Source organism: Poecilia mexicana, unplaced genomic scaffold (assembly GCF_051168715.1).
Source record: "Poecilia mexicana isolate PSO_F unplaced genomic scaffold, ASM5116871v1 scaffold_1, whole genome shotgun sequence".
NCBI lineage: Eukaryota > Metazoa > Chordata > Actinopteri > Cyprinodontiformes > Poeciliidae > Poecilia > Poecilia mexicana.
In genome coordinates this window covers 24,343,120-24,364,387 of record NW_028263370.1, presented here as the reverse complement: position 1 = coordinate 24,364,387, position 21,268 = coordinate 24,343,120, and the positions used below count along the sequence as shown (strand labels likewise).

At 38.7% G+C, this 21,268-nt stretch overlaps 1 protein-coding gene across 10 annotated transcripts; it reads right to left on the bottom strand.

Annotated features, from left to right (window-relative positions):
• Positions 1-3,435: 3,435 nt before the first annotated feature.
• LOC106906040 (uncharacterized) lies at positions 3,436-19,663 on the bottom strand. Of its 10 annotated transcripts, none has more exons than XM_088006753.1 (6): positions 19,502-19,663; positions 10,033-10,344; positions 9,432-9,716; positions 9,221-9,335; positions 6,515-6,582; positions 3,436-3,858 (listed from the first exon to the last, which is right to left on the bottom strand). In XM_088006753.1, exons 1-5 carry the CDS (start codon positions 19,536-19,538, stop codon positions 6,534-6,536), a joined length of 798 nt encoding a protein of 265 aa, XP_087862879.1. In that variant the 5' UTR covers positions 19,539-19,663; the 3' UTR covers positions 3,436-3,858; positions 6,515-6,533. The 10 variants fall into 10 exon arrangements, 6 of the variants coding, with proteins under 6 accessions (XP_087862879.1, XP_087862883.1, XP_087862869.1 ...); XM_088006757.1 differs by having other exon boundaries at positions 6,515-6,579; XM_088006743.1 differs by having other exon boundaries at positions 9,225-9,335.
• Between the last annotated feature and the right edge of the window lie 1,605 nt (positions 19,664-21,268).

Genomic DNA, 21,268 nt, shown 5'->3' with positions numbered 1-21,268 from the left:
TATGAAGCTAACATTATGAAGCTAATGTTATGAAGCTAACGTTCTGAAGCTAACGTTCTGAAACTAACGGTATGAAGCTAAAGTTATGAAGCAACATTATCAAGCTAACGGTATGAAACTAACGTTATGAAGCTAACGTTCTGAAGCTAATGTTATGAAGCAACGTTATCAAGCTAATGGTATGAAACTAACGGTATGAAGCTAAAGTTATGAAGCTAACGTCCTGAAGCTAGCGTTATGAAGCTAACTGTATGAAGCTAATGTTATGAAGCTGACATTATGAAGCTAATCTTATGAAGCTAATCTTATGATGCTAACATTATGAAGCTAACGTTATAAAGCTAACGGTATGAAGCTAACAAGCAGAACCTCAGAATCAAACGTGTTCCTGAATTCCTCCCAGCGATGCTGCAGGGGGCGCTGTGGACTCAGAAACATAAATCCTGGTGTCAGCAGAGAAAACATGAATTGCTGATATGATCAAACAACGAACAGGAAAAGAAACGAACAATGATGGGAAACACAACAGGCGGAGAAACGATTAAACCACATGTGATATAACTAAAGGAACAGAAAAATGTTCTGTTAAATGTTCTGCTCTCGTCCTGTTGGACCGGTTCTTCCACTGATCACTGAACTCTGAGAACCTGGAAGTAAAAACCTTTTATTCTATATCTATATCTACATCTATATCAGATTATCACTGACTCCATATTTATAAGGATTCCTTGTGAAGATATTAATGTCTGAAAAACTGAATGGAAATGACCCCATGTGACCTTTAAATGACCTGGAACAGCCAGACATTTTTAGAAATGGTATTTAATATTGAAATATAAAAATATGGAGGAGGTTTTTGCTCAGTGTCACCCAGAAGGCAAGATTTTAAACTCAAAGGAAATAATCAAAGGTTTTCTGTCTGATCTATTTTGCAGAATGAAAAGAGATTTGGTGAAACAAAAACATTAATTCAATTTGATATGTTATTAATATTAAGATGAAGAAAAAATATTCAGCTGAAATTTCTCTGACCAAACAAACAAAAACACATTTCACAGGAATATGTTGAATCATTAATTCTGTAACGAAACAAAAAGCATCAGAGCCAAATAACAGAATAATAATTCTGGTCGGACTTTCAGTTATGAACAGTAAAAATCCAGAGGAGTTTATGACTGCTTAAGGTTAAAATTATGATGGTTCAATAATAATAAAGCAGCTTACCTCAAAATAAAGTATATAATAATCTAATGTGGTCATAAAATCAGACACCAGTCAGTCAACCATCAACTCTGATAATGATGATTCTTCTTTATTTTATCATCATGAAGATTAATCTGCTTCCACTTTTTATTCTGCTTCAGCTGCAGTTCACCTCCTAACCACTAGGGGTCGCTATCACAAAACTCTGTAACATAGCAGAAGAAGAGTCAGTGGGTTCCTAACAGACATTACTGCTCATCTTTGATGAAAGTTTAACTTGGAAACATCAATAGAATCAGTTCAAAATAAATGTAAAAAAGTGAATAATTTGTTGAGATGTCTCTCTGGACGGGAATGGGGATCTAGAAGTGCAAAGTCTCTCAGGCTCTCATGAGATCTACTCTGGATTATGGGAGAGTAGCAGATATGGCAGCTGCTGACCGTCATCTGAGAAAACCTGATAGGGAGCAAACACAAGGACTGAGGATTTGAGCTTTCAGAACATCTTTAGCTGCTCTACAAGTAGAAACTGGTGATTTTAGATTAAGAAGGTTGAAACTAATGTATGTGTACTGGGTGAACCTACAAGGACATAAGTATGATCATCCAGCTAAGATGGTGCTGAAGGACTGTTGGGAACATCATAAGTTAAATTGTAATAGTTTTGGGTGGATTGGGGACAAAAAGGCAAAACATCTTGGTTTAACTCTGGTCCAGTGTAATGTTACAGTTCCTCAATCTGAAATTCTACCATGGTTAGGATTGGAGGTCATCAGGGATCTCAGAGGGAATTTAACACACCTCATTGATGAGCACACACATCAATGAGGGAAAGACTCCAGACTGGGTTGTAGTTGATAGATATTTTGAGAGATATAAGGACAATATAGTTATATATACGGATGATCTAAAGGTCCAAATAGTGGTAGAACTGGGGCAGCAGTGAATATCACACACCATGAAGTATTGATTAAGAGAACAGCTGATCATTTAGCTGTTTCTACAGTTGAATTATCAGCCATTATATTAGCCTTAGAATGGTTGCTTGATAATATTAGGGAAGAAATACATTTATTATAGCATCAGATAGTCAAGCACCATTATTAAGTATAAAATCTTGCAGATGAAATTTATTATTAAGAATATAACAATTATTGGTTCATCCAAATAAGAAATGTTTTGTTTGATTTGTCTGGATTTCTGCTCATGAAGAAGGAAATGAGGAAGTAGATATTCTAGCTAAGCCTTGAAATCAGAAACTGTTCATTTGAATATTCCTTTGAGTAAAAGTGAGGGGAAATTTATTATTCAAAAAGAAATTAAGATTTGGCAGGATAAATGGGATAACCATGATTATGGGAGACATCTATATGCAATTCAAAAGAGTGTGGGAGGTAGTAACTGTTTGAGTGGAAAGAGGAAGTAGTTATGACTCGACTTAGAATTGGGCATTCTGGGATTAACAGTTCTCTCTTTAAAATAGGAAAGGGGGATTCTGGGGTTTGTAATTATTGTAATCAGGTGGAAACAGTGGAGCAGGTATTGTTAGAATGTGATGAATACTCAGAGGAACGTCAGCTTTTAAAGTTATTACTAAGCAGAAAGAATATAAGACTGTCTATGATCAATTAGGTAATAAATCAAATTATGTTAGAAATCTCTTATTCAGGTTTTTAAATAACACTGGGTTAATTAATCATATTTAGAATATGTGTATGTGTGTGTATGCCAGTGCATGCTCATGCATTCATACATGTATTAATGAGTGTTAAGATGTGGATTTACACATCGTACACATCATTGAAACTGAATCTAATGAAGGAGGAGGAGGAAGAGGACGAGAAAGAGGAGGAGGAGGAGGAGGAGGAAGAGGACAAGAAAGAGGAGGAGGAGGAAGAGGACGAGAAAGAGGAGGAGGAGGAGGAGGAAGAGGACGCTTCCACTGACGTCTGAATCCTTTGATTCTGAAGTTTCTGCGTTTTGAGAGTCAAATGTTTGCAGAGAGGGAGTCAGATATTTGACTCCTGCACATATTTCATCCTAAGGTGTTGGCACTGACCTGCAGAGAGGACTGTAACCCCTGAGAGAGTCCAGCTGAGCCTGAACCCATCATGAGGTCATTCCATCACAATCAGGTTTCTGTCCTGAAACAAAGGGACTCTTTGTCCTGTTTCCTTTGGTCCAGTTAAAGGCCGCTCCAGCTGCATCCCTCCAGGAAGAAACATCTGCTGCTTCTTTTCATGTTCAGACTTTTTATTACCACATTCTAAGCAAACAGTGCAGTAACAGATGAAATGCTGCAGTAACAGAAAATAATGTTCACAGAAAATTCAAGGCAATAAACAAAACTTAATACAAAAAATATGAAATGTTTGCAATAACAATAAGCTGCTTAATATCTACAGTGATAAATGACTTTTACACTGAGCTGTTTTACAGAACGGAGTTCCTGAAAGGAACAGCTGAAATGTTAGCCGTTAGCCGCTAGCTGTTAGCCGCTAGCTGTTAGCCGCTAGCTGTTAGCCGCTAGCTGTTAGCCGCTAGCTGTTAGCTGCTAGCTGTTAGCTGGTTCTGGTCTATAGGATGTTCCAGTTTAGCATAAACTGTTGTCAGATTGTTGTCGCTGCTTCCTGATGGTTCTGGAATATTTTCTTCCTGAGGAAAGAAAAACAGGAAACGGGTCAGAGAAACAGCAGGAAGCTGGTTCTGCTGCATCAGAACCACAGAACCAGGCTGTTTGGATCAGAACTAGGTTAAAGTGAAGCTCAGTGAAACAGACCAGAATGGTTTTTCTCCGTTAGGAGTTTAAATCATCTCTGTTGTTCTGAGTTCTGGTTTCGGTCGTCTCCAGTTGGACCTGAGCTCAGTTTTTCTGACAGAATCTCTGATTTGATATTTGGACCTTCAAACAAACCCAGCAGATCAGCAGGTTCTGCTGTGTCCAGCTCGTTTTCATCTCAGCCTCCAGAATCTGCAGGTTCTGATCTCTGCATGTTTTCTGATCATATTTCTAATGTAAACAGCGTCTCATGAGTTATCGGTTTATTACTGATGTGTTTGAGTTTCGTAGCTCCATCTGCTTCCTGTTCCCAGCAGACGGGTTTTATTCCCGTCTTTGTTCGGCTCCAGGTGTTCAGGTCTCATTATCTGTCCACTAGATACATGAGCCCTGCAGGCTGGAGTCAGATTGTCTCTGCCTTTGTGTTGATCCAGTTTCAGTTTCTCTGAACTGTACTGGATGATTCTCTGGCTGATTTCCCTCTGAACTCAGTGCTGCTCCTTTTCATTTAGAACGGCTCTAACCTTTAATCTTTATTCCAGGTTTGGTCTCTAATTTAGAATAACTATAATTATATGTTATTATGAACCATCTGAGCTGAAGCTCAGAGGAACATGTGGACCCATCGGTCTGCAGAGTGACTCGGGTCCCTGCAGCTACATTTAGCTCAGTTTGGCTCCTTAACCTGTTTTTACTTTTGCATTTCACACTTTATCTTTGTGAACAAACATCCTGTCAAACAGAACAGAACAGGATATTTGCTCAGTGATATCTGACTCCATCAACATGTTTAACCTTCAGGGAGGGAAGAGAAGCTCGGTTTACGATGCTGTATCCTAGCAACACCATCAGCCGAGGGGATTTCCATCTGGGCTTTAGATGGTTAAAGCAAAACAACCAACAAACATGAAGAAACAGCGACAGAATAAAGAGAATAAAAAGTTAAAATCCAGATGGGAATTAATCAACGTTCCTGTTGATATGAGTCAAAGCAACCAGGCTGAGGGTTTTAGTCTGGTTTAAAGGAAGTCAGTGTTTCAGCTGTTTTACAGTTTTCTTTAAGTTTGTTCCAGATTTGTGTTGCATAGAAGCTGAATGCTGCTTCTCCATCTTTGGTTCTGGTTTTGATGATACAAATTTCTTTATTTCAGGAAAAAATATGGCTGGAATAATAAAAACAGTAGAAAAAGAGCTAACTGAGTTGAAAACATGGTTTGATTATAATAAGTTGTCATTACATGAAGGAAAAACTAAATTCATGGTATTCTCTGGTAATCGGATCTATAATAACGTAAAGTTAAGCATAAATGGAGTTGAATTTTTAGGAATTATTATAGACAGTAAAGTTAGTTTGAAGCCTCACATAGAACATTAGAAATAAAGCTGCAAAAACTATTGGAATATTGTTTAAAATAAAAGATTTACTAAATGTTAAAGGCCTGCATGTTATATATTCCTCTATAACAGGAATATATGTTATAGAGAAATTATTTTAAATTGTCATTTCTTGGTGAGCTTCAGAAATCTGGGGAAATGCAAGTAAAACAAACATTGATGTATTTGTTAAGTTGCAAAAAAATCTATAAGGTTTATTAATAAGGTGGGAGACCAAGAACCAACTGATAAACTCTTCTTTCAAAGCAATATATTAAAATTTAAATATATTGTTTATATAAAAATACTGGAAATAATGTATAAAACACTGAACAAAATCCTTCCTTCTGGTGTTCAGAAATTATTTAAGTTAAGACAGAATAAATATAATTTGTGAGGTTTGTTTATATTTCAATGTGCAAAAGAGAAAAGCCAGATAAAATCTAGACGTGTTTCAGTGATTGGTGTGAAACTGTGGAATGAATCGAATGATGATTTTAAGTTACGTTCTTTCTTGGTGAGCTTCAAAAAGCTCTAAAATGTAAAATGATAACATCTTACGCTGTTATGTAGGTTTATTTATGCATTGGGAAGATATCTTGGTAGGTTGTTGTATAAAATAGGGCAGCAAGAATAAGCTTGGCTTCAGCCTGTTGCTTTTCTGGAGATTTATAAACTACCAGAACCAGTTCCTCTGAACCTGGAATGTTCTGCAGCTGGTAGAAGGCCGACTTTGGACCCGACTCTATGTGGCTCTGAAGGCTCAGGTCAGAGGTCAGAGGTCATCCTGATCCCTGATTTACAGCTGTAATAACTGAAGCTGTTTGCTGACTCTAGACCTATAACCTTAGATCTATAACTGTAGTTTTATAAGTACACCTATAACCTATAGCTCTAGATCTATAACTCTAGATCTATAATAATAGACCAATAACTATAGACCTATAACTCTAGATCTATAATTATAGATCAATAACTATAGACCTATAACTATAGACCTATAGCTCTAGATCTATAACACTAGATCTATAGTTATAGGTCTATAGTTATAGATCTAGTGTTATAGATCTAGAGCTCTAGATTGTTCCTCTTCAGGTCCAAAGGTAAAACCTCCAGTTTCGGTTCATCTGTTTCCTCTGCCTGTTTCTGATCACGTACCTGGTTTTGCCTTTTATCCTTAATACGAATTGGCGTATACTGGACTTCCTCTTCTCTTACAGAACCTGCTGAAATAAAAGTGAAATTTGTTGTTAAAACAAATGAAGCTTCTGTGTTTCTCTGAAGAACTAAAATAGATTATTTCCCCAGTGAAGCAGCAGAGACGTGACGCCCAGAAACAGTTTAGAAAAACAAAGATAAGAAAAGAAAGACGAACTGGACTCTGATCTGATCTGGAGGAAGGAGAAGAGACTCAGCAGTCAGCCTGGTGGATCTCCACTGGTGAAAAGATTAAAATCTGAACCTGATGGAAACAATTCAGAAAGTAAAACATCTGCCGTCTCTGAACAGATCCAGAAATGATCTGTTAGTGACTGAAATGTGAAAGTTTTAATATTTAATTCAGGTTTTATATCTAATTGATTCATGCAGACGGTTTGTTATGTTACAGCAGTCTGGTCTCCAGTTTATCCAGTTTCCCCTCCATGTTCTCTGTCATTTCCTGCCAGATTAAAAACAGGAAGCAGCGAATCGGAGGCAGCTGATTGGTCGGTTCCTTCCTGCTTCCAGTCAGGAAAACCGTTTCCTCCTCAGCTCCTGATCCCATTACAACCAGTTTGTTACAATCACTGCAGAACTGCATTTAACTGAAATTAACTTTAATTAAAGCAACATGGGGAAAACGTTAAACTGCAGCGGCCTTTGATTAAATATAACTGGATTTTAAATAGTTTCTTTAAAGCTCTGTAAACCCCCATCTGCTCTTTTTTAGGCTCATAAGATGAAAATCAGTCAAACTTTGAATTTTTCCCTTAAACTGAGCAAAAAGTCAGAAATAAACATTTTTAAATCTTAACCATATTTATGAAATTCAACATTGTTTTATTTTCAGCTCTAAAACTCAGAAAAAGAAAATCAGGTTCAGAAAACATCTTGTTAAAAAGAGTAAATAAAGTAACTTTGTTAGTTAAAAACTGAAGATGTTAAAAAGGAGAAAATCTTTTACCTCCCAGAAAAACCAAAGAAAACAGTTTAAAGCTCCAGAGGATAAATAAAATCTGCTTCCTGAGTCCCAAAGCAGCAGCCATGTTAGTCTTCAAGGCTAATTTAAAAACAAACAGTTTTACTTTACCAAAGTTTCCAACAAACAAATCAAATCCTGAGTTTTAAACGTTTTGTTCTTTTGGCTCGACACCATCAGCTCCGGGTTTCTCTTCTTCTTATTGGATTTTAGATGAGAAAGAAAAACAGGATTTTTAGTTAGAATTAGTTACTGCAGCATTTTTCTGTGTAGGATAAATAATGGATTCTTGGTTCTTTTGGCACATTAGTGTTTTGTTTTTCAGTTTTCGTGCTTCAACACATCAGATTTCATGTGGGTTTGCAACATGTTTCAACAGGAAGACGACTAAATGAATAACAAGCTGCTGACGTAATTTCTGCCTCTGAAAGCAACAAGTTGGAGCAGGAATCAAGTATGCAGCACAGAAGGAGTGGGAGACAAAAACAAATAATTATTAGATACTTGAATCTGGAAAACAAATGTTTCAGTAAAAAAAAAATCACGATTTAAAGATACGTAAATGTAAAGTTACAACAGTTTGAAACAATGAACTCTTTGAATAAAGCAGACAGCAGGCTGCTGGTCTGCAGGAGGATCCATGCAGAACCGGACAATGCTAAATGCTAACTGCTAAATGCTAACTGCTAAATGCTACATGACAACAAACCCAAACTGCTGTAATCTGACAGAGAAACGCTGTAAATTATATCCTGTTTTCTTCTTTGAATCAAACTGGGTCAAAGAACTGGTTCTGTTTCTGCACCAGTTCATTCTGTCCCACATCCCACTGGACTGACCATCACCTGATTGGACCAGAGGTTTCATCAGGAGTCGCAGTCATGGAAACCATCAACCAATCACAGCGTGAGAACAAGCTAACGCTAACCTGAATGCTGCTTCATTTAGTCCAAAGAGTAAAAACTGAATATTTAACACAAAATCAGCTTAAAATGAAACTTTCTGTCTGATTCTGTGATGAATATTTATGTACAAAGATGTTTAGCTTTAAACCAGGTTTTTTTATATATATAAACTGTTTTCTTCAGACTGTTGTGCTGTGCAGACGTGTAAATCACCAGGATCGTCCCTCTGGTCTCGCTACAGATCAGGTTGCCTGGTGGAAGAACAATCAGCTCACATGAAGAGGATCAGGTTGGTAAAAACCATCCAGAGGGAATTTACAGGTGAATCATTCAGTATCTAATGATTCCTGCTGCATTCAGTCCTGATGACTGAATAGGAACATTAATCAGAGGAAACTCAGAGAGGAACGACTGTAAGACGAGCTTCAGCCGTCAGGCCCAAACCCTGATATGAATCTGTGACCTGAGTTTGTTCAGACTGAGCATCAGGTCTGCTGGTTTACAGGAAACACGAGGAAAACAGGCTGCAGGGTTAAAGGTCCAGATTCAGACCGACTGACATCAGAACCAGGAGGTTCAGGATCATGAGCCTGAGGTTCAGGTGAAGGGAATATTTTACAGTTTAAATATAAATACTTCAGATTTATGTTTTACATGCTAATGTCAAACAGTCTGTCTGAAGAAGAAGCAAAGATTAGTTCTACACAATATTTCACAAACTCAGATTTATGCATCTATAAACATTAAATTAAATGAATCTCAGAGTAAATGATCAAATACCTGCCTTGTGTTTGACTGGCTGGTGGCTTTTGGCCCAGAAACTTCTTCTTCATCACCAAGAAAACCACAGCAACCAATCCAATAAGCACGACTGAGACAACAACTGGGATCCAATCTGTCACCAGGAACAAAACAAACAACAAATAACTAAATCTGACAGAAACTATTACAGAATATGGTCACATTCATAACAGTCGGTGGTAAATCTCACATGATCTTCTGTCATCCAGAGTTTCTGTCTCGTTGAATCCACAGAGAATCCTCACATCAGCATCAACAGTCTTGTTCTCTGCAGGATTGGCTGCTGCACATCTATATGATGAAGCTCTATCCTCTTTATGGACAGTAACAGTTAAATACAGAGCAGAGCGGTTCTGGTTCTGTATTTCTTGGTCTCTGATCCACAGCAGAGTCGCTGGTTTGTCCACAGAGCAGGTCAACAGGCAGAGGTCAGAGGTCACATCAACAGCTGTTACTGCAGGAGTCGGTGCTGGATCTGCAGAGAATATATTTAACTTCACTAACAAAGATCTTATTACATTAATATCCAGACGTTTAATGAGAGCGTTTCAGTTTATCATCTCATCTCCTGTGTTCATTTTTATTGGTCGAATACATTTTAACAATATCTGTGAAATGAAAACAATATTTCATAAATTTTAATCTGTTGCTGGGGAAAGTTATAATCTGTTAGAAGAAGAGAAACATTTAGAGCTGATTTAATCTCAGATTATGATCATTACTAACATGGAGCTCAGACTTTGTTTATTCCATCAGGACAATCAGAGAAATACCTAAATAAAAATACTTACCATAAATCTGAAGATTATATGAAGAAAGAAATTCGCCTCTTTGAACTGTATAGATTCCTGAGTCGTTCCTCTGCAGGTTTGTGATCTTAAAGAGTCCAGAGCTTCGGTTCCACTGAAGCCTGTTCTGATAAATGTTCTTAACAATAATATTAAGTTCACCGTTAGACACTGAAGCAATGATTGCTCTTCCATATGAAAGAAATCCTGTCTCTGTCTCTGTCTCTGTGACAGCACCAGGTAGAGTGACGGTTCCTCCAACGGTTCCTGTCAGATTCTCCTTCACTTCCTGTCCAGCAGATAATCCCAGAGTCACTGGAAAACACAGATTGAAAATATTTACCTGAATGTCTTTAATAAAGATGAAATATCATTAAATGTTTTTGTCTAAAAGATAAAAGTCACGGCAGATTCAGGTTTGAACAGTTAAATTTGAACTCATTTTAATAAAAATTACATCATATTTAGAAAAAAAAATATTATATATATATATATATATATATATATATATATAATATTTTTTTTTCTAAATATGATGTAATTTTTATTAAAATGAGTTCAAATTTAACTATATATATATATATATATATATATATATATATATATATATATATATATATATATATATATATATAATATATAATAAAATAATATGATTTGCATTAATGTTTAATATTCACGATGATATTTATTAGACCTTCATCATTTCCTCAGTTTTCTATAGGACTGATAATCTGTCGACTCTGCAGAAGTCCAGTCCAGTTCTGGACCTGCTGGTTTCATTTCCCAGACGTCTGACGGATCGAGGGAAGATGGACAGAGAGGAGGTTTGGGTTTTACCTTGAAGCTAAACTGATGCCAGAAACATTACTATGAAATTTAAACTCACTCAAGGTGAACAACACTTACAACACCTGCAGATAAAATCTGCCTTTATGTAATAATTGGTGGCAGAAAAATAATTTACAGAAACGTGTTTCAAATACATGATTTTCTGTTTGACACTATTTTAGAGTTTTACGTTATATTATACCAATGTATTTAATGCAGTCTTTATAAAATGTATAAAATAATATTTCACTATAAATATTACATTTGTGGGTTTATTTAAACTTGTAAATGCTTCAAGAAACAAACAACCACTGATCTTTCTGTTGGATCAGCTTCACTCACTGCATGTGGATGGATGTCAGCAGATCAGCCTAAATGTTTCTATTAATATGGATAAATTATTCATACCCCTATTCATGCCAGGGTATGAATACTTTAGAGCCTATGAGTATTTATGTGATTACTGCTAAACTAGGTTTTATCTTGGTAGATATTTCATACAGATATTTCCTGTCAGTTTAATGGTTCTGCATTCGATTTGATTTGTTCAACACAAAGTTATAAATGTTTTTATTCCAGTTCTGAATCTGTATATAAAACAGATTTTCTTGGAATTAAACTCTGAAAACGTTTTGAGTGCAGAATCTTCCTTCATTTCTATAAAAACCTTTCACATGCCTCGTGAACAAACTGGTTCCTGCAGTTAGAAATGAAAATACCAGTTAAGCACCAGGATGCCTGAATGGAGTAAATATTTGGTTATTATTTCTCCTGCAAACATCACATGACCCACCAGCTGCTGTTTCCATCAAACATCAGCAGAAAATCCTGGCTGTGGTTCACAAACTGCTCCATGTTTCTGACGCCACTTTAGTGACAATGAATAAAAAATATGAACTAAACATGTAGAAGCTCAATGTTTATATGGTTTTCTTCTGTTTTTCCAAATGATCAAAACTTTTACATTCACAGTCAAAAACATGCAGATTAACAGGAACTGTGTGTTTATGCTTTGCTTAGAGGAACATCAACATGTGGAGGAAGATAAATATTCAGCAACACTTGAAGAATAAAAGTGTATATAAATGTTTCTGGTTGTTGGTGTTATGGGTCAGTGTGATGGTGGAGGTATGGTGATGCGGGAAAACTTCAACCAATAGGAACTGGACGTTTGGTTGGTCAGTTTAAAGTATAAAATGTATAATTTAATAATTCAATTGATATTTATTCCCCTCCAGTTACTGTTTAAGGTTTAAAGTTATGTTTTATTTTACTAAATGCATATTTCTTTGTCTCACAGCAGGAAGAAATCAGGAACGTATTTTTAATTACTTCCATGTTGAATTATTGAGTTTATGAAGATAAATATGTATTTTCTGTTTTTTGTAGTGTTATATATTATATTTATTATGTTATATATTATATTATTTAGTAACTTTCAGACAAACAAGTGAATCTCATAAAATCCTCATGAAGGATTTATTAAGGGGAAGTAAAATAAACTTTATGGTTATTAACGCATCATAAAAACATCCTAAATCTTCTTGTTATCCCAGAAACAAACAGCATAAAGTTCAGCCTCCAGTGTAACGATCCGTTTGGTTTCTGTTTAGATTCAGAGACAAAAATCAGATCATTGTGAACATTTATGAAGGAAACATGAATATTTGATAATATTTCTCCATCAGCCTCTGAGCTGCAGTTTCCTAGATGATCAGTAAAACCTGAACTTCTGTTTAAAAGATTTTATTAGAAATAAGTTACATTACGCCTGTAATTTACTGACATGTCACAGGAAACATTTTTGATTAACAGCAGATTAAAATCCCATCAGATCCTACAGATTATCAGAGTCCACAACGTTCCAGCCTTCAGTCAGATTAACACACATTCAGGCTGCAGTTCGTCTGTTTGGTGGTTCAGTAACAGATTTATAATCCATCAATCCTTCAGAAACACAGAAACCCAGGAGGCATCCGAGTCCAACTCAAAGTGTTTCTGGTCCATATGGAGTCGTCAAAGAATCACAGAAAAAGTCTCTGATATAATGATGAACCATTTAATCTGGAATAAGGAGAAGAAGTCAAACTTGTTCAGTTCTGAGTCTTTTTGCTCAGTCAGGATATTTTAAACATTTTTCTCATCTGCTGAGTAAAACTAAATTCCCAGACAGTTTTAACTGTGTCATCATTTTCATGACTTAAAGGATTTTCTGTCTGGTTTCCAAACCTCTCCACTGGTGTTGCCTCACGGTCTGAATAATAAATAATATTCATATTTCTGTATTTCCAGTCATGACTTTGTTCTTCACTGGCTGAAGAGTCACTAACCAGCAACCAGTTCCTCTGGAGCTGGATGAAAAACACATCACAATGTCAACAGATAATTATTGATTAGTTTCTGTTTTAAACATCTGACATACCACCAACCTGCTGATGTGACCGTTCCCGTTTCATCTAGTTTCCTCTCTGCGCTTCTGTTTTTTATTTTTAAGCAGTTATGAAGCACAATGGAGAAACATGGAACTGCTGCCGCAAGTTAATCAACAGGTTGTTGCTAGGCAACCAAAGAGCGAGTTAGTTGCTAGGCAACCAAAGAGCGAGTTAGTTGCTAGGCAACCAAAGAGTGAGTTAGTTGATGCCACCTTGCTTAGCTAGCTGTGAAAGGTTGAGAAGCTGAACTCTTTCCTCTGCCTACATCCCCCAGAATGCCGTGCGGTTCTGGGTCAGAGTTCAGTGAATATTCTTTCAGACGTATCATCTGTACTGATCATGACTCTGTCATAATATAAATTGTTGTTGGTTATTTTTCCAGCAGCCCCTCTGTGTTCAGGATGGGAGCAACAGAGACATTTATGTAACATTTGAACTTGTGATGTCATCGACCACGCCCTGTAGACTGGGTTGAAGATGGATCAGTCGTTGACGTTCATCGAACTGTTTCAGTTTTTCTAATGTTTGGTGAAACAGCTGCTGCATGTTTCTCATTTCAGCTCAGAGTTAAAGGGAAATTACAAAAACTAAAGTTGCCATTTTGTTACTTTCTTTGTGATGTTTGGTCAAAAACTGTTTAAGACGAATGAAAGAATCTAAACAAGGTTTATTCCTGATTCAGCACCAAAACACAGACTCTCCAGAACCAGAACCAGAACCAGGCCCAAACATGGAGAAGCAGAATTCAGTTTTATGCTCCAATAATCTGGGACAAATTTACAGAAAACTTCAGAACTGCTGAAACACTGAGTTCCTTTAATTCAAGACTAAAAACCATTTGTTTAATTACCTTTGACAGTAATAATAACTGGAACATCGTTAATTTAGTATATTTTTCTTTCCTTCCTTTATAAACCGCCTTGATGCTCTACTTGTTTATGTTTTCTCATGCAGTTCAAACTGCCTCACCCTGAAATGTGAAACTTGTCTGGGCTTGAATCTGATCTGAACTTATTCAACAGGGTGTGGACTGGAGCACATGTGTCTCTATTCAGAGGTTAAAGTGAAAACACAGATATAATGCTGGTATTTTTAAATCAGGCTGGTGGTCTGATAATGGATCTGAGAGCTCATCAGTAAAACATTAATCTGTGGACTTAATGGCTTCCTGAGAGGAAATGGAACAAGAAGACACTTTAAACCCAAACCAATCGATGTAAAGGTCTAAAATGTTCTGTAACGTTTGGATAAACCAGCTGCCTGTCGGAGGACGTTAAGGCCCTGCAGCTGGTTGTGTTCATGTACACAGAGTTATCTCTACTGAAAACACCTGTTCATCACATCCAGTCATTTTATTTACTACAAACAAACCAAACAACAAACAGACTAAATGGAAAACCTTTTGGAGATAAAATTCCCAGAGGATTCATTGGAAAAGCCCCGACATTCCAAACTAAACGTTTGGTTTCAGTTTCTCCTTTTCTAAAGGAAAGTTTCCCTCCTGCTACAGTGATCTGGGTTCTCATTTGATTAAAATTTACATTTTACTGACCACACATGCTGGGACATTTTCATGTTTTAGAGAAACATCGTCAGATAATAGAAAAAAACCAGAGACGTCTGACAGGAAACAGGAAAAGCTTCAGATCCCAGGAAAACGATCAGAAGCTGCGACTTCCTGCTGCGAGTTTTCAGACACTGCAGCTGGGATGAGGGAAGCAAAGCGGCGTGGCCTACAACTCCCAGCATGCAGTTCAACACATCAGATCCGGCATCATGCAGGGTCTGAATTCATTCAGTGGTTTAAATCCCAGCAGTCGTTCTGCTCCGGGATCAGAACAAACCAGCCAAAGATTTCCACCTCATGGGGTGAAGCCAACATGCGGGACGCAGCAGCCACTGACGTTTATCAGCTTTCTTGTGCCGCGTTACTAACCTGCGTTTACATGTTTGAGCTCAAAATTATACATGCAAAAATCTCATCGGTCTGTTGGCTGGAGGAGGAAAAGTTATCAACTTTTCACTGAAGTTAAATTGGAAATGAACGGAGAAGGACCGACATCAGAACAATCTCAGGCTGGATCTAATGTCCAACTTGTTCTGGGTCATTCTGGGGTTTTTCCCAGACAGATACACCTGGAAACGTCCAGCACTGAGAGAAGAAGCCTGAATCTATTCAGTCCAGAGAATCAGCAGATCTTCTCTGAACTTGGCCCTGATGGAGCTCCTTACCTGATCTCTGAGTTTAAACACTTTGAGTTTAATTTTATGACGATCGCAGACAGGATCGGCGAGGAGGAGCCGCCTGATGGAGTCCAACAGAGACAGGAAACAGTTTTACATGTCGAGTCTTTAAGGACCAGACAGCTAAACTGACCATCTACAGCTCCTCCTCTTTGTCCAGGTATAAAACCCAGATATAAAACTAAAATCATAAAAATCTGAATCAGCTGCATAAGTTTTGGGTCAAGAAGAAGAAAATCAGATGATCCAAAATAATCTGATATCAGCTGATTGACACCAGACTGGTGTCCCAGTAGAAGAGTTAATGTTTCAGACCAACTGGTCACCATGGTAACTGGAGGTCAAATGAAATGACATCACACGTTTATAACACTTTAACACTCCAAGAGTTTCTCAAAGACGCTTTACATGAAATCAGTCACAATCACACTGATGATGAAAAGCTATGGATAGAAGCCCTGGGGCAGCCGGACTGAAGCCAGGCTACCTTTACTCACCTGGTCCGTCTGACCAGCAGGAGGACACAACGGGCCAAACTGGCAACCCACTGATCACAGGGAAACTTCTACAGCTATCACCACCATCGCCCAAGATGAGAACACACACACACACACACACACACATATCCCTATATATATATATATATATATATATATATATATATATATATAAAAATTCCCCTCTCACCCTCTGTGGGTGGTCTCTTTCATCCTCTGAGCTCGGGTCCTCTACCAGAGGCCTGGGAGCTTGAGGGTTCTGCGCAGCATCTTGGCTGTGCCTAGAACTGCACATTTCTGGACTGAGATGTCTGATGTTGTTCCTGGGATCTGTTTGAGCCACTGCTCCAGTTTGGGGGTGACTGCCCCGAGGGCCCCGATGACCACAGGCACCACTGTGGTCTTCACCTTCCAGGCCTTCTCCAGTTCCTCTCTGAGGCCCTGGTATTTCTCCAGTTTCTCCTTTTTCCTGATGTTGTGGTCACTTGGTATTGCTACATCCACCACAACGGCTTTCCTCTGTTCTTTATCCACCACCACAATGTCCGGTTGGTTCGCCATTACCATCTTGTCTGTCTGGATCTGGAAGTCCCACAGGATCTTAGCTCGGTCATTCTCCACCACCTTTGGGGGTGTCCCCCATTTTGACCTCGGGGCTTCCAGTCCATATTCTGCACAGATGTTCCTGTACACTATGCCCGCCACTTGGTTATGTCGTTCCATGTACGCTTTCCCTGCCAGCATCTTGCACCCTGCTGTTATGTGCTGGACTGTCTCAGAGGCCTCCTTGCACAACCTACACCTTGGGTCTTGTCTGGTGTGGTAGATCTGAGCTTCTATTGCTCTGGTGTTTAGGGCCTGTTCCTGGGCGGCCAGGATGAGGGCCTCTGTGCTGTCCTTGAGTCCAGCTTTCTCCAGCCATTGGTAGGATTTCCTGATATCAGCCACTTCAGTTATTTGTCGGTGGTACATCCCATGTAGGGGCTTGTCCTCCCATGATGGTTCCTCCAGCACCTTGTCCTCTGTTCCCCATTGCCTGAGACATTCGCTGAGCACATCGTCCGTTGAGGCTTTGTCCTTGATGTATTTATGGATCTTAGATGTTTCATCCTGGACAGTGGCTCTCACACTCACTAGTCCTCTGCCTCCTTCCTTACGGCTCGTGTACAGTCTCAGGGTGCTGGATTTGGGGTGGAACCCTCCATGCATGGTTAGTAGCTTCCGAGTCTTAACATCCGTAGCCTTCATCTCTTCCATTGGCCAGCTAATTATTCCGGCAGGGTATCTGATTACTGGCAAGGCATAGCTGTTTATTGCACGGATCTTGTTCTTGCCATTGAGCTGGCTTCTCAGGACTTGCCTTAGTCGTTGGAGGTATTTGGCTGTGGCTCCTTTCCTTGTGATCTCATCGAGGTTGCCATTTGCTTGCTGTATTCCCAGGTACCTGTAGCTGTGCTCTATGTCTGCTATTGTTCCTTCTGGGAGTGATACCCCTTCTGTGTGGACGACCTTCCCTCTCTTTGTAACCATCCGGCCACATTTCTCTAGTCCGAATGACATCCCAATGTCAGTGCTGTAGATCCTGGTGGTGTGGATCAGTGAGTCGATGTCTCGCTCGCTCTTGGCGTACAGCTTGATGTCATCCATGTAGAGGAGGTGACTGATTGTGGCCCCATTCTTAAGTCGGTATCCGTAGCCAGTCTTGTTGATGATTTGGCTGAGGGGGTTCAGACCTATGCAGAACAGCAGTGGGGACATAGCATCTCCTTGGTATATGCCACATTTGATGGACACTTGTGCAAGCGGTTTGCAGTTGGCTTCAAGGGTGGTTTTCCACAGCCCCATCGAGTTTGCAATGAAGGCTCTTAGAGTCCTATTGATGTTGTACATCTCTAAGCATTCAATGATCCAGGTGTGTGGCATTGAGTCATAGGCTTTCTTGTAATCAATCCAAGCGGTGCACAGGTTGGTGTGTCGGGTTTTGCAGTCTCGGGCGACTGTGTGGTCTACAAGGAGTTGGTGTTTGGCTCCTCTACTATTTATGCCGATGCCCTTCTGTGCCGTGCTCATGTATTTATCCATGTGTCTGCTTATCTTAGCCGCTATGATGCCTGATATGAGCTTCCATGTTGTAGAGAGACAGGTTATAGGCCGATAGTTGGATGGGACTGAACCCTTTGAGGGATCCTTCTGGATCAGGATTGTGCGCCCTTCAGTTAACCATTCAGGGTGAGTCCCATTTTGTAGCAGCTGGTTCAGTTGAGCTGCCAGTCGCTCATGGAGGGCAGTGAGTTTCTTTAGCCAGTAGGCATGGATCATGTCAGGCCCTGGTGCTGTCCAGTTTTTCATACCTGAGACTCTTTCTTGGACATTTGCCACAGTGATGGTTACCGGGGCTTGTTCAGGGAGGTTGCTGTGGTCCTCTCGTAGAGAGGTTAGCCACTGTGCATTGCTGTTGTGGGACGCCTCCCTTTCCCATATGCCTTTCCAGTATTGTTCAGTCTCCAGCCTTGGTGGGTCTGCTCTGTTGTTAGTACCCTGCCATTGAGAGTACACTTTAGCTGGTTGGGTGGAGAAGAGCCGGTTGATCCTCCTGGCTTCATTCTCCTGGCTTATTTCAGTGTTCCCTTTATTTTTTTGAGCAGTGTGTATATATATATATATATATATATATATATATATATATATATATATATATATATATATATATATATACACACACACAATTTAAAATTATCAGCATTTTAAGTTGATAATTTAAAAAGTTCAGGTCTGGTCGCCTGTTTGACTCTTTATTTTAAGTGAATTTTTTCATAAATTAAATGAAACTGTTCTGGTCTCCTGGGTCTCTTATCTGGTTCAAAACCAAGTCAAAATGAACTGATAATGTTATGTGAAGCTAATATGTAATTGATAATTGGTAGCAAGTTCAGTCTTTTCTCAAGCATTATTTATTATTTATAGTTGGGATATTCCATCTACCTTATATGAAAGTTTGCCCCCTCCCCGCTCGCCCCCCCCCAAAAAACAAACAAACAAACAAACAAAAAAGACACAAAAAAACAAAACAACAACAATAAAAAATAAAATTAAAATTAAAAATTAAAATAAAAAACCGAGCCACACCCTCAACTGAACAAAACGAGATTAATAAAAGAGAACAATCAGTTCGGTCTCTTTAACTCTAGTATTTATTTTTTAAATTGCTTCCTGCAAATCCATAACTCTATATTTTCGCATTTCGCACAGAAGCTTCACGGTTTTAAATTCTGAATTTTACATAAAAATATGAACTCTGAGACAAACGACGCTGTAAACTTATGGCGCCATAAATACATAATTCATCTGATCTGTGCAGATTATCGCAGTAAAACCTCTTCAGGTTCAACTTTAACACGCAGCTCATTGCATTACGGTCTTTAATCAGCTCCGACCTGCAAACGTAAAGAGGAAAGTTGCACAACTTACCTAGAAATAAGCAAATAAAGGTGATCTGGGTCTCCATTTCATAGCTACATCGAGACAAAAATTATTTGTCTTTGAAAAGCAGAATCCTAAGAGGTCTTGTCGCCTCTCCGACAGACGGGATCGTTGATGCAGCTGCTCTTCCTGTGGAGGGGCTGGACTCTCATAGCGGCCTCAGATTATAGGCTGATTTATGGAGAGCCTTTATTTCAGCCGGCTCTCCATACTGATTCTCCATCAGCCTATAAATTACTATTAAAACAAGAATAAGTTCAATTAAATTACGTCCTTTTTAAGGAAAGGGGAAGTTTTGGGGAGAAATTATTATCATATGAATTATGCAAATATTTTCCCCTTATGTAAATAAGATTAAACATTCAATGCACGTACTAACTATTTTACAAGAAGTATGACAAACCGTTGAGTTGAAAATACCTTTGGGTAGAAAGTTCTTGAATCAAATTGAAACTTTTTTAGATGCTTATCAGTTCTTCACTCATCTGGTAACAACTTTAAATAGATAGATAGATAGATAGATAGATAGATAGATAGATAGATAGATAGATAGATAGATAGATAGATAGATAGATAGATAGATAGATAGATAGATAGATAGATAGATAGATAGATAGATAGATAGATAGATAGATAGATAGATAGATAGATAGATAGATAGATGAGTTAAATAAAAAGTAGGAACCTTTCTGAAAACACTTTGTAATGAAACAGAAAGTAAAGACAAATATTTGTCTGAATTAAAGTTAATATTAAAATTAAATAAAAACAAAAAAAAATGAAGCAACAAGTTACACGATGGCTATGAGTTATAATATTCCAAACTGATTAAAATCAAACCAAGAAGAAGACTGAGGAGGAATCGATCTAATCAATAACTGATCAATTTAATCTCTTGATGTTCAAACTCTCCTACAAGGTGAGCTGGTTTGGGTTCAGCTCCAGAGACACGGTGAGGAGCTCAGATTGAAGCTGCTGCTAGTCTAGAGGATCCAGCTGAGATGGAGAACCGAGAGAGGAGACATCTGTTTATTTACGCTCTGTTTCAACATGCAGCATGGATCCACTGATTCCCAGAGAAACTTTAGTTCAGTTCATAGAAGAAAGGCTGTTTTAACCCCTGATGGTCCAGTCGACCCGGTTCTACTGGAACCAGAACATCTGCTCCACCTCCAGCTGCTGTGGCTCCGAGTCAAACCAACCTGTTCCCCTCCCGGCCTGTGGGGGCGCTGCACCAAGAACCACTGAAGGAAACGACACGAAAACACTGAGAGCAACTTCCTGCTTCACCAGATGGAAACAAGATGGAGGCGTCAGGATTTCTCTTTAGGCTAAAGACCAGGAGCCATTTCTGCTGCTAGCGCTAGGCTAGCACATTAGTTTTGGTCATATTTACCCAGTGGATTATTCCACCAAGGAGAATCACAGTATCTGGACACACACAAGTCTCACAGTCAGCATGAGGAATTAGATGACAGAAATTCATCACATGAACAGAACTCAGTGATCTGATTGGTTCAAGGAAAACTCAGAGTCCGGCTGAGAGTCAGGGAGTCTGAAGGACAGGAAGGAGACAGACGCTCCGTTTCCTTTCGCTTTGCTGTTTGGATCTTTCTGCTGCTCCTCATGAATTATTAAATCAGATGAGATGAAGCAGCAGAAACAGTCGACTCTGGTTCTGCTGCTATCAGCTTCCACTTCATCGAGTTACTGCTCCAGACGCTTCCTCATCCTCCCTGGGGTCAGAGGTCAAGC

What these genes read in the sequence shown, in the direction of transcription:
- LOC106906040 (XM_088006743.1), bottom strand. Translation starts at nt 19,538, where the DNA reads ATGGAGACCCAGATCACCTTTATTTGCTTATTTCTAG. An exon ending in TCTGGATGACAGAAGATCAT is followed by an intron (nt 9,336 to 9,431) that starts GTGAGATTTACC and finishes TCCTGGTGACAG; the next exon opens with ATTGGATCCCAGTTGTTGTC. An exon ending in ACCAGCCAGTCAAACACAAG is followed by an intron (nt 6,583 to 9,224) that starts GCAGGTATTTGA and finishes CTTTTATTTCAG; the next exon opens with CAGGTTCTGTAAGAGAAGAG.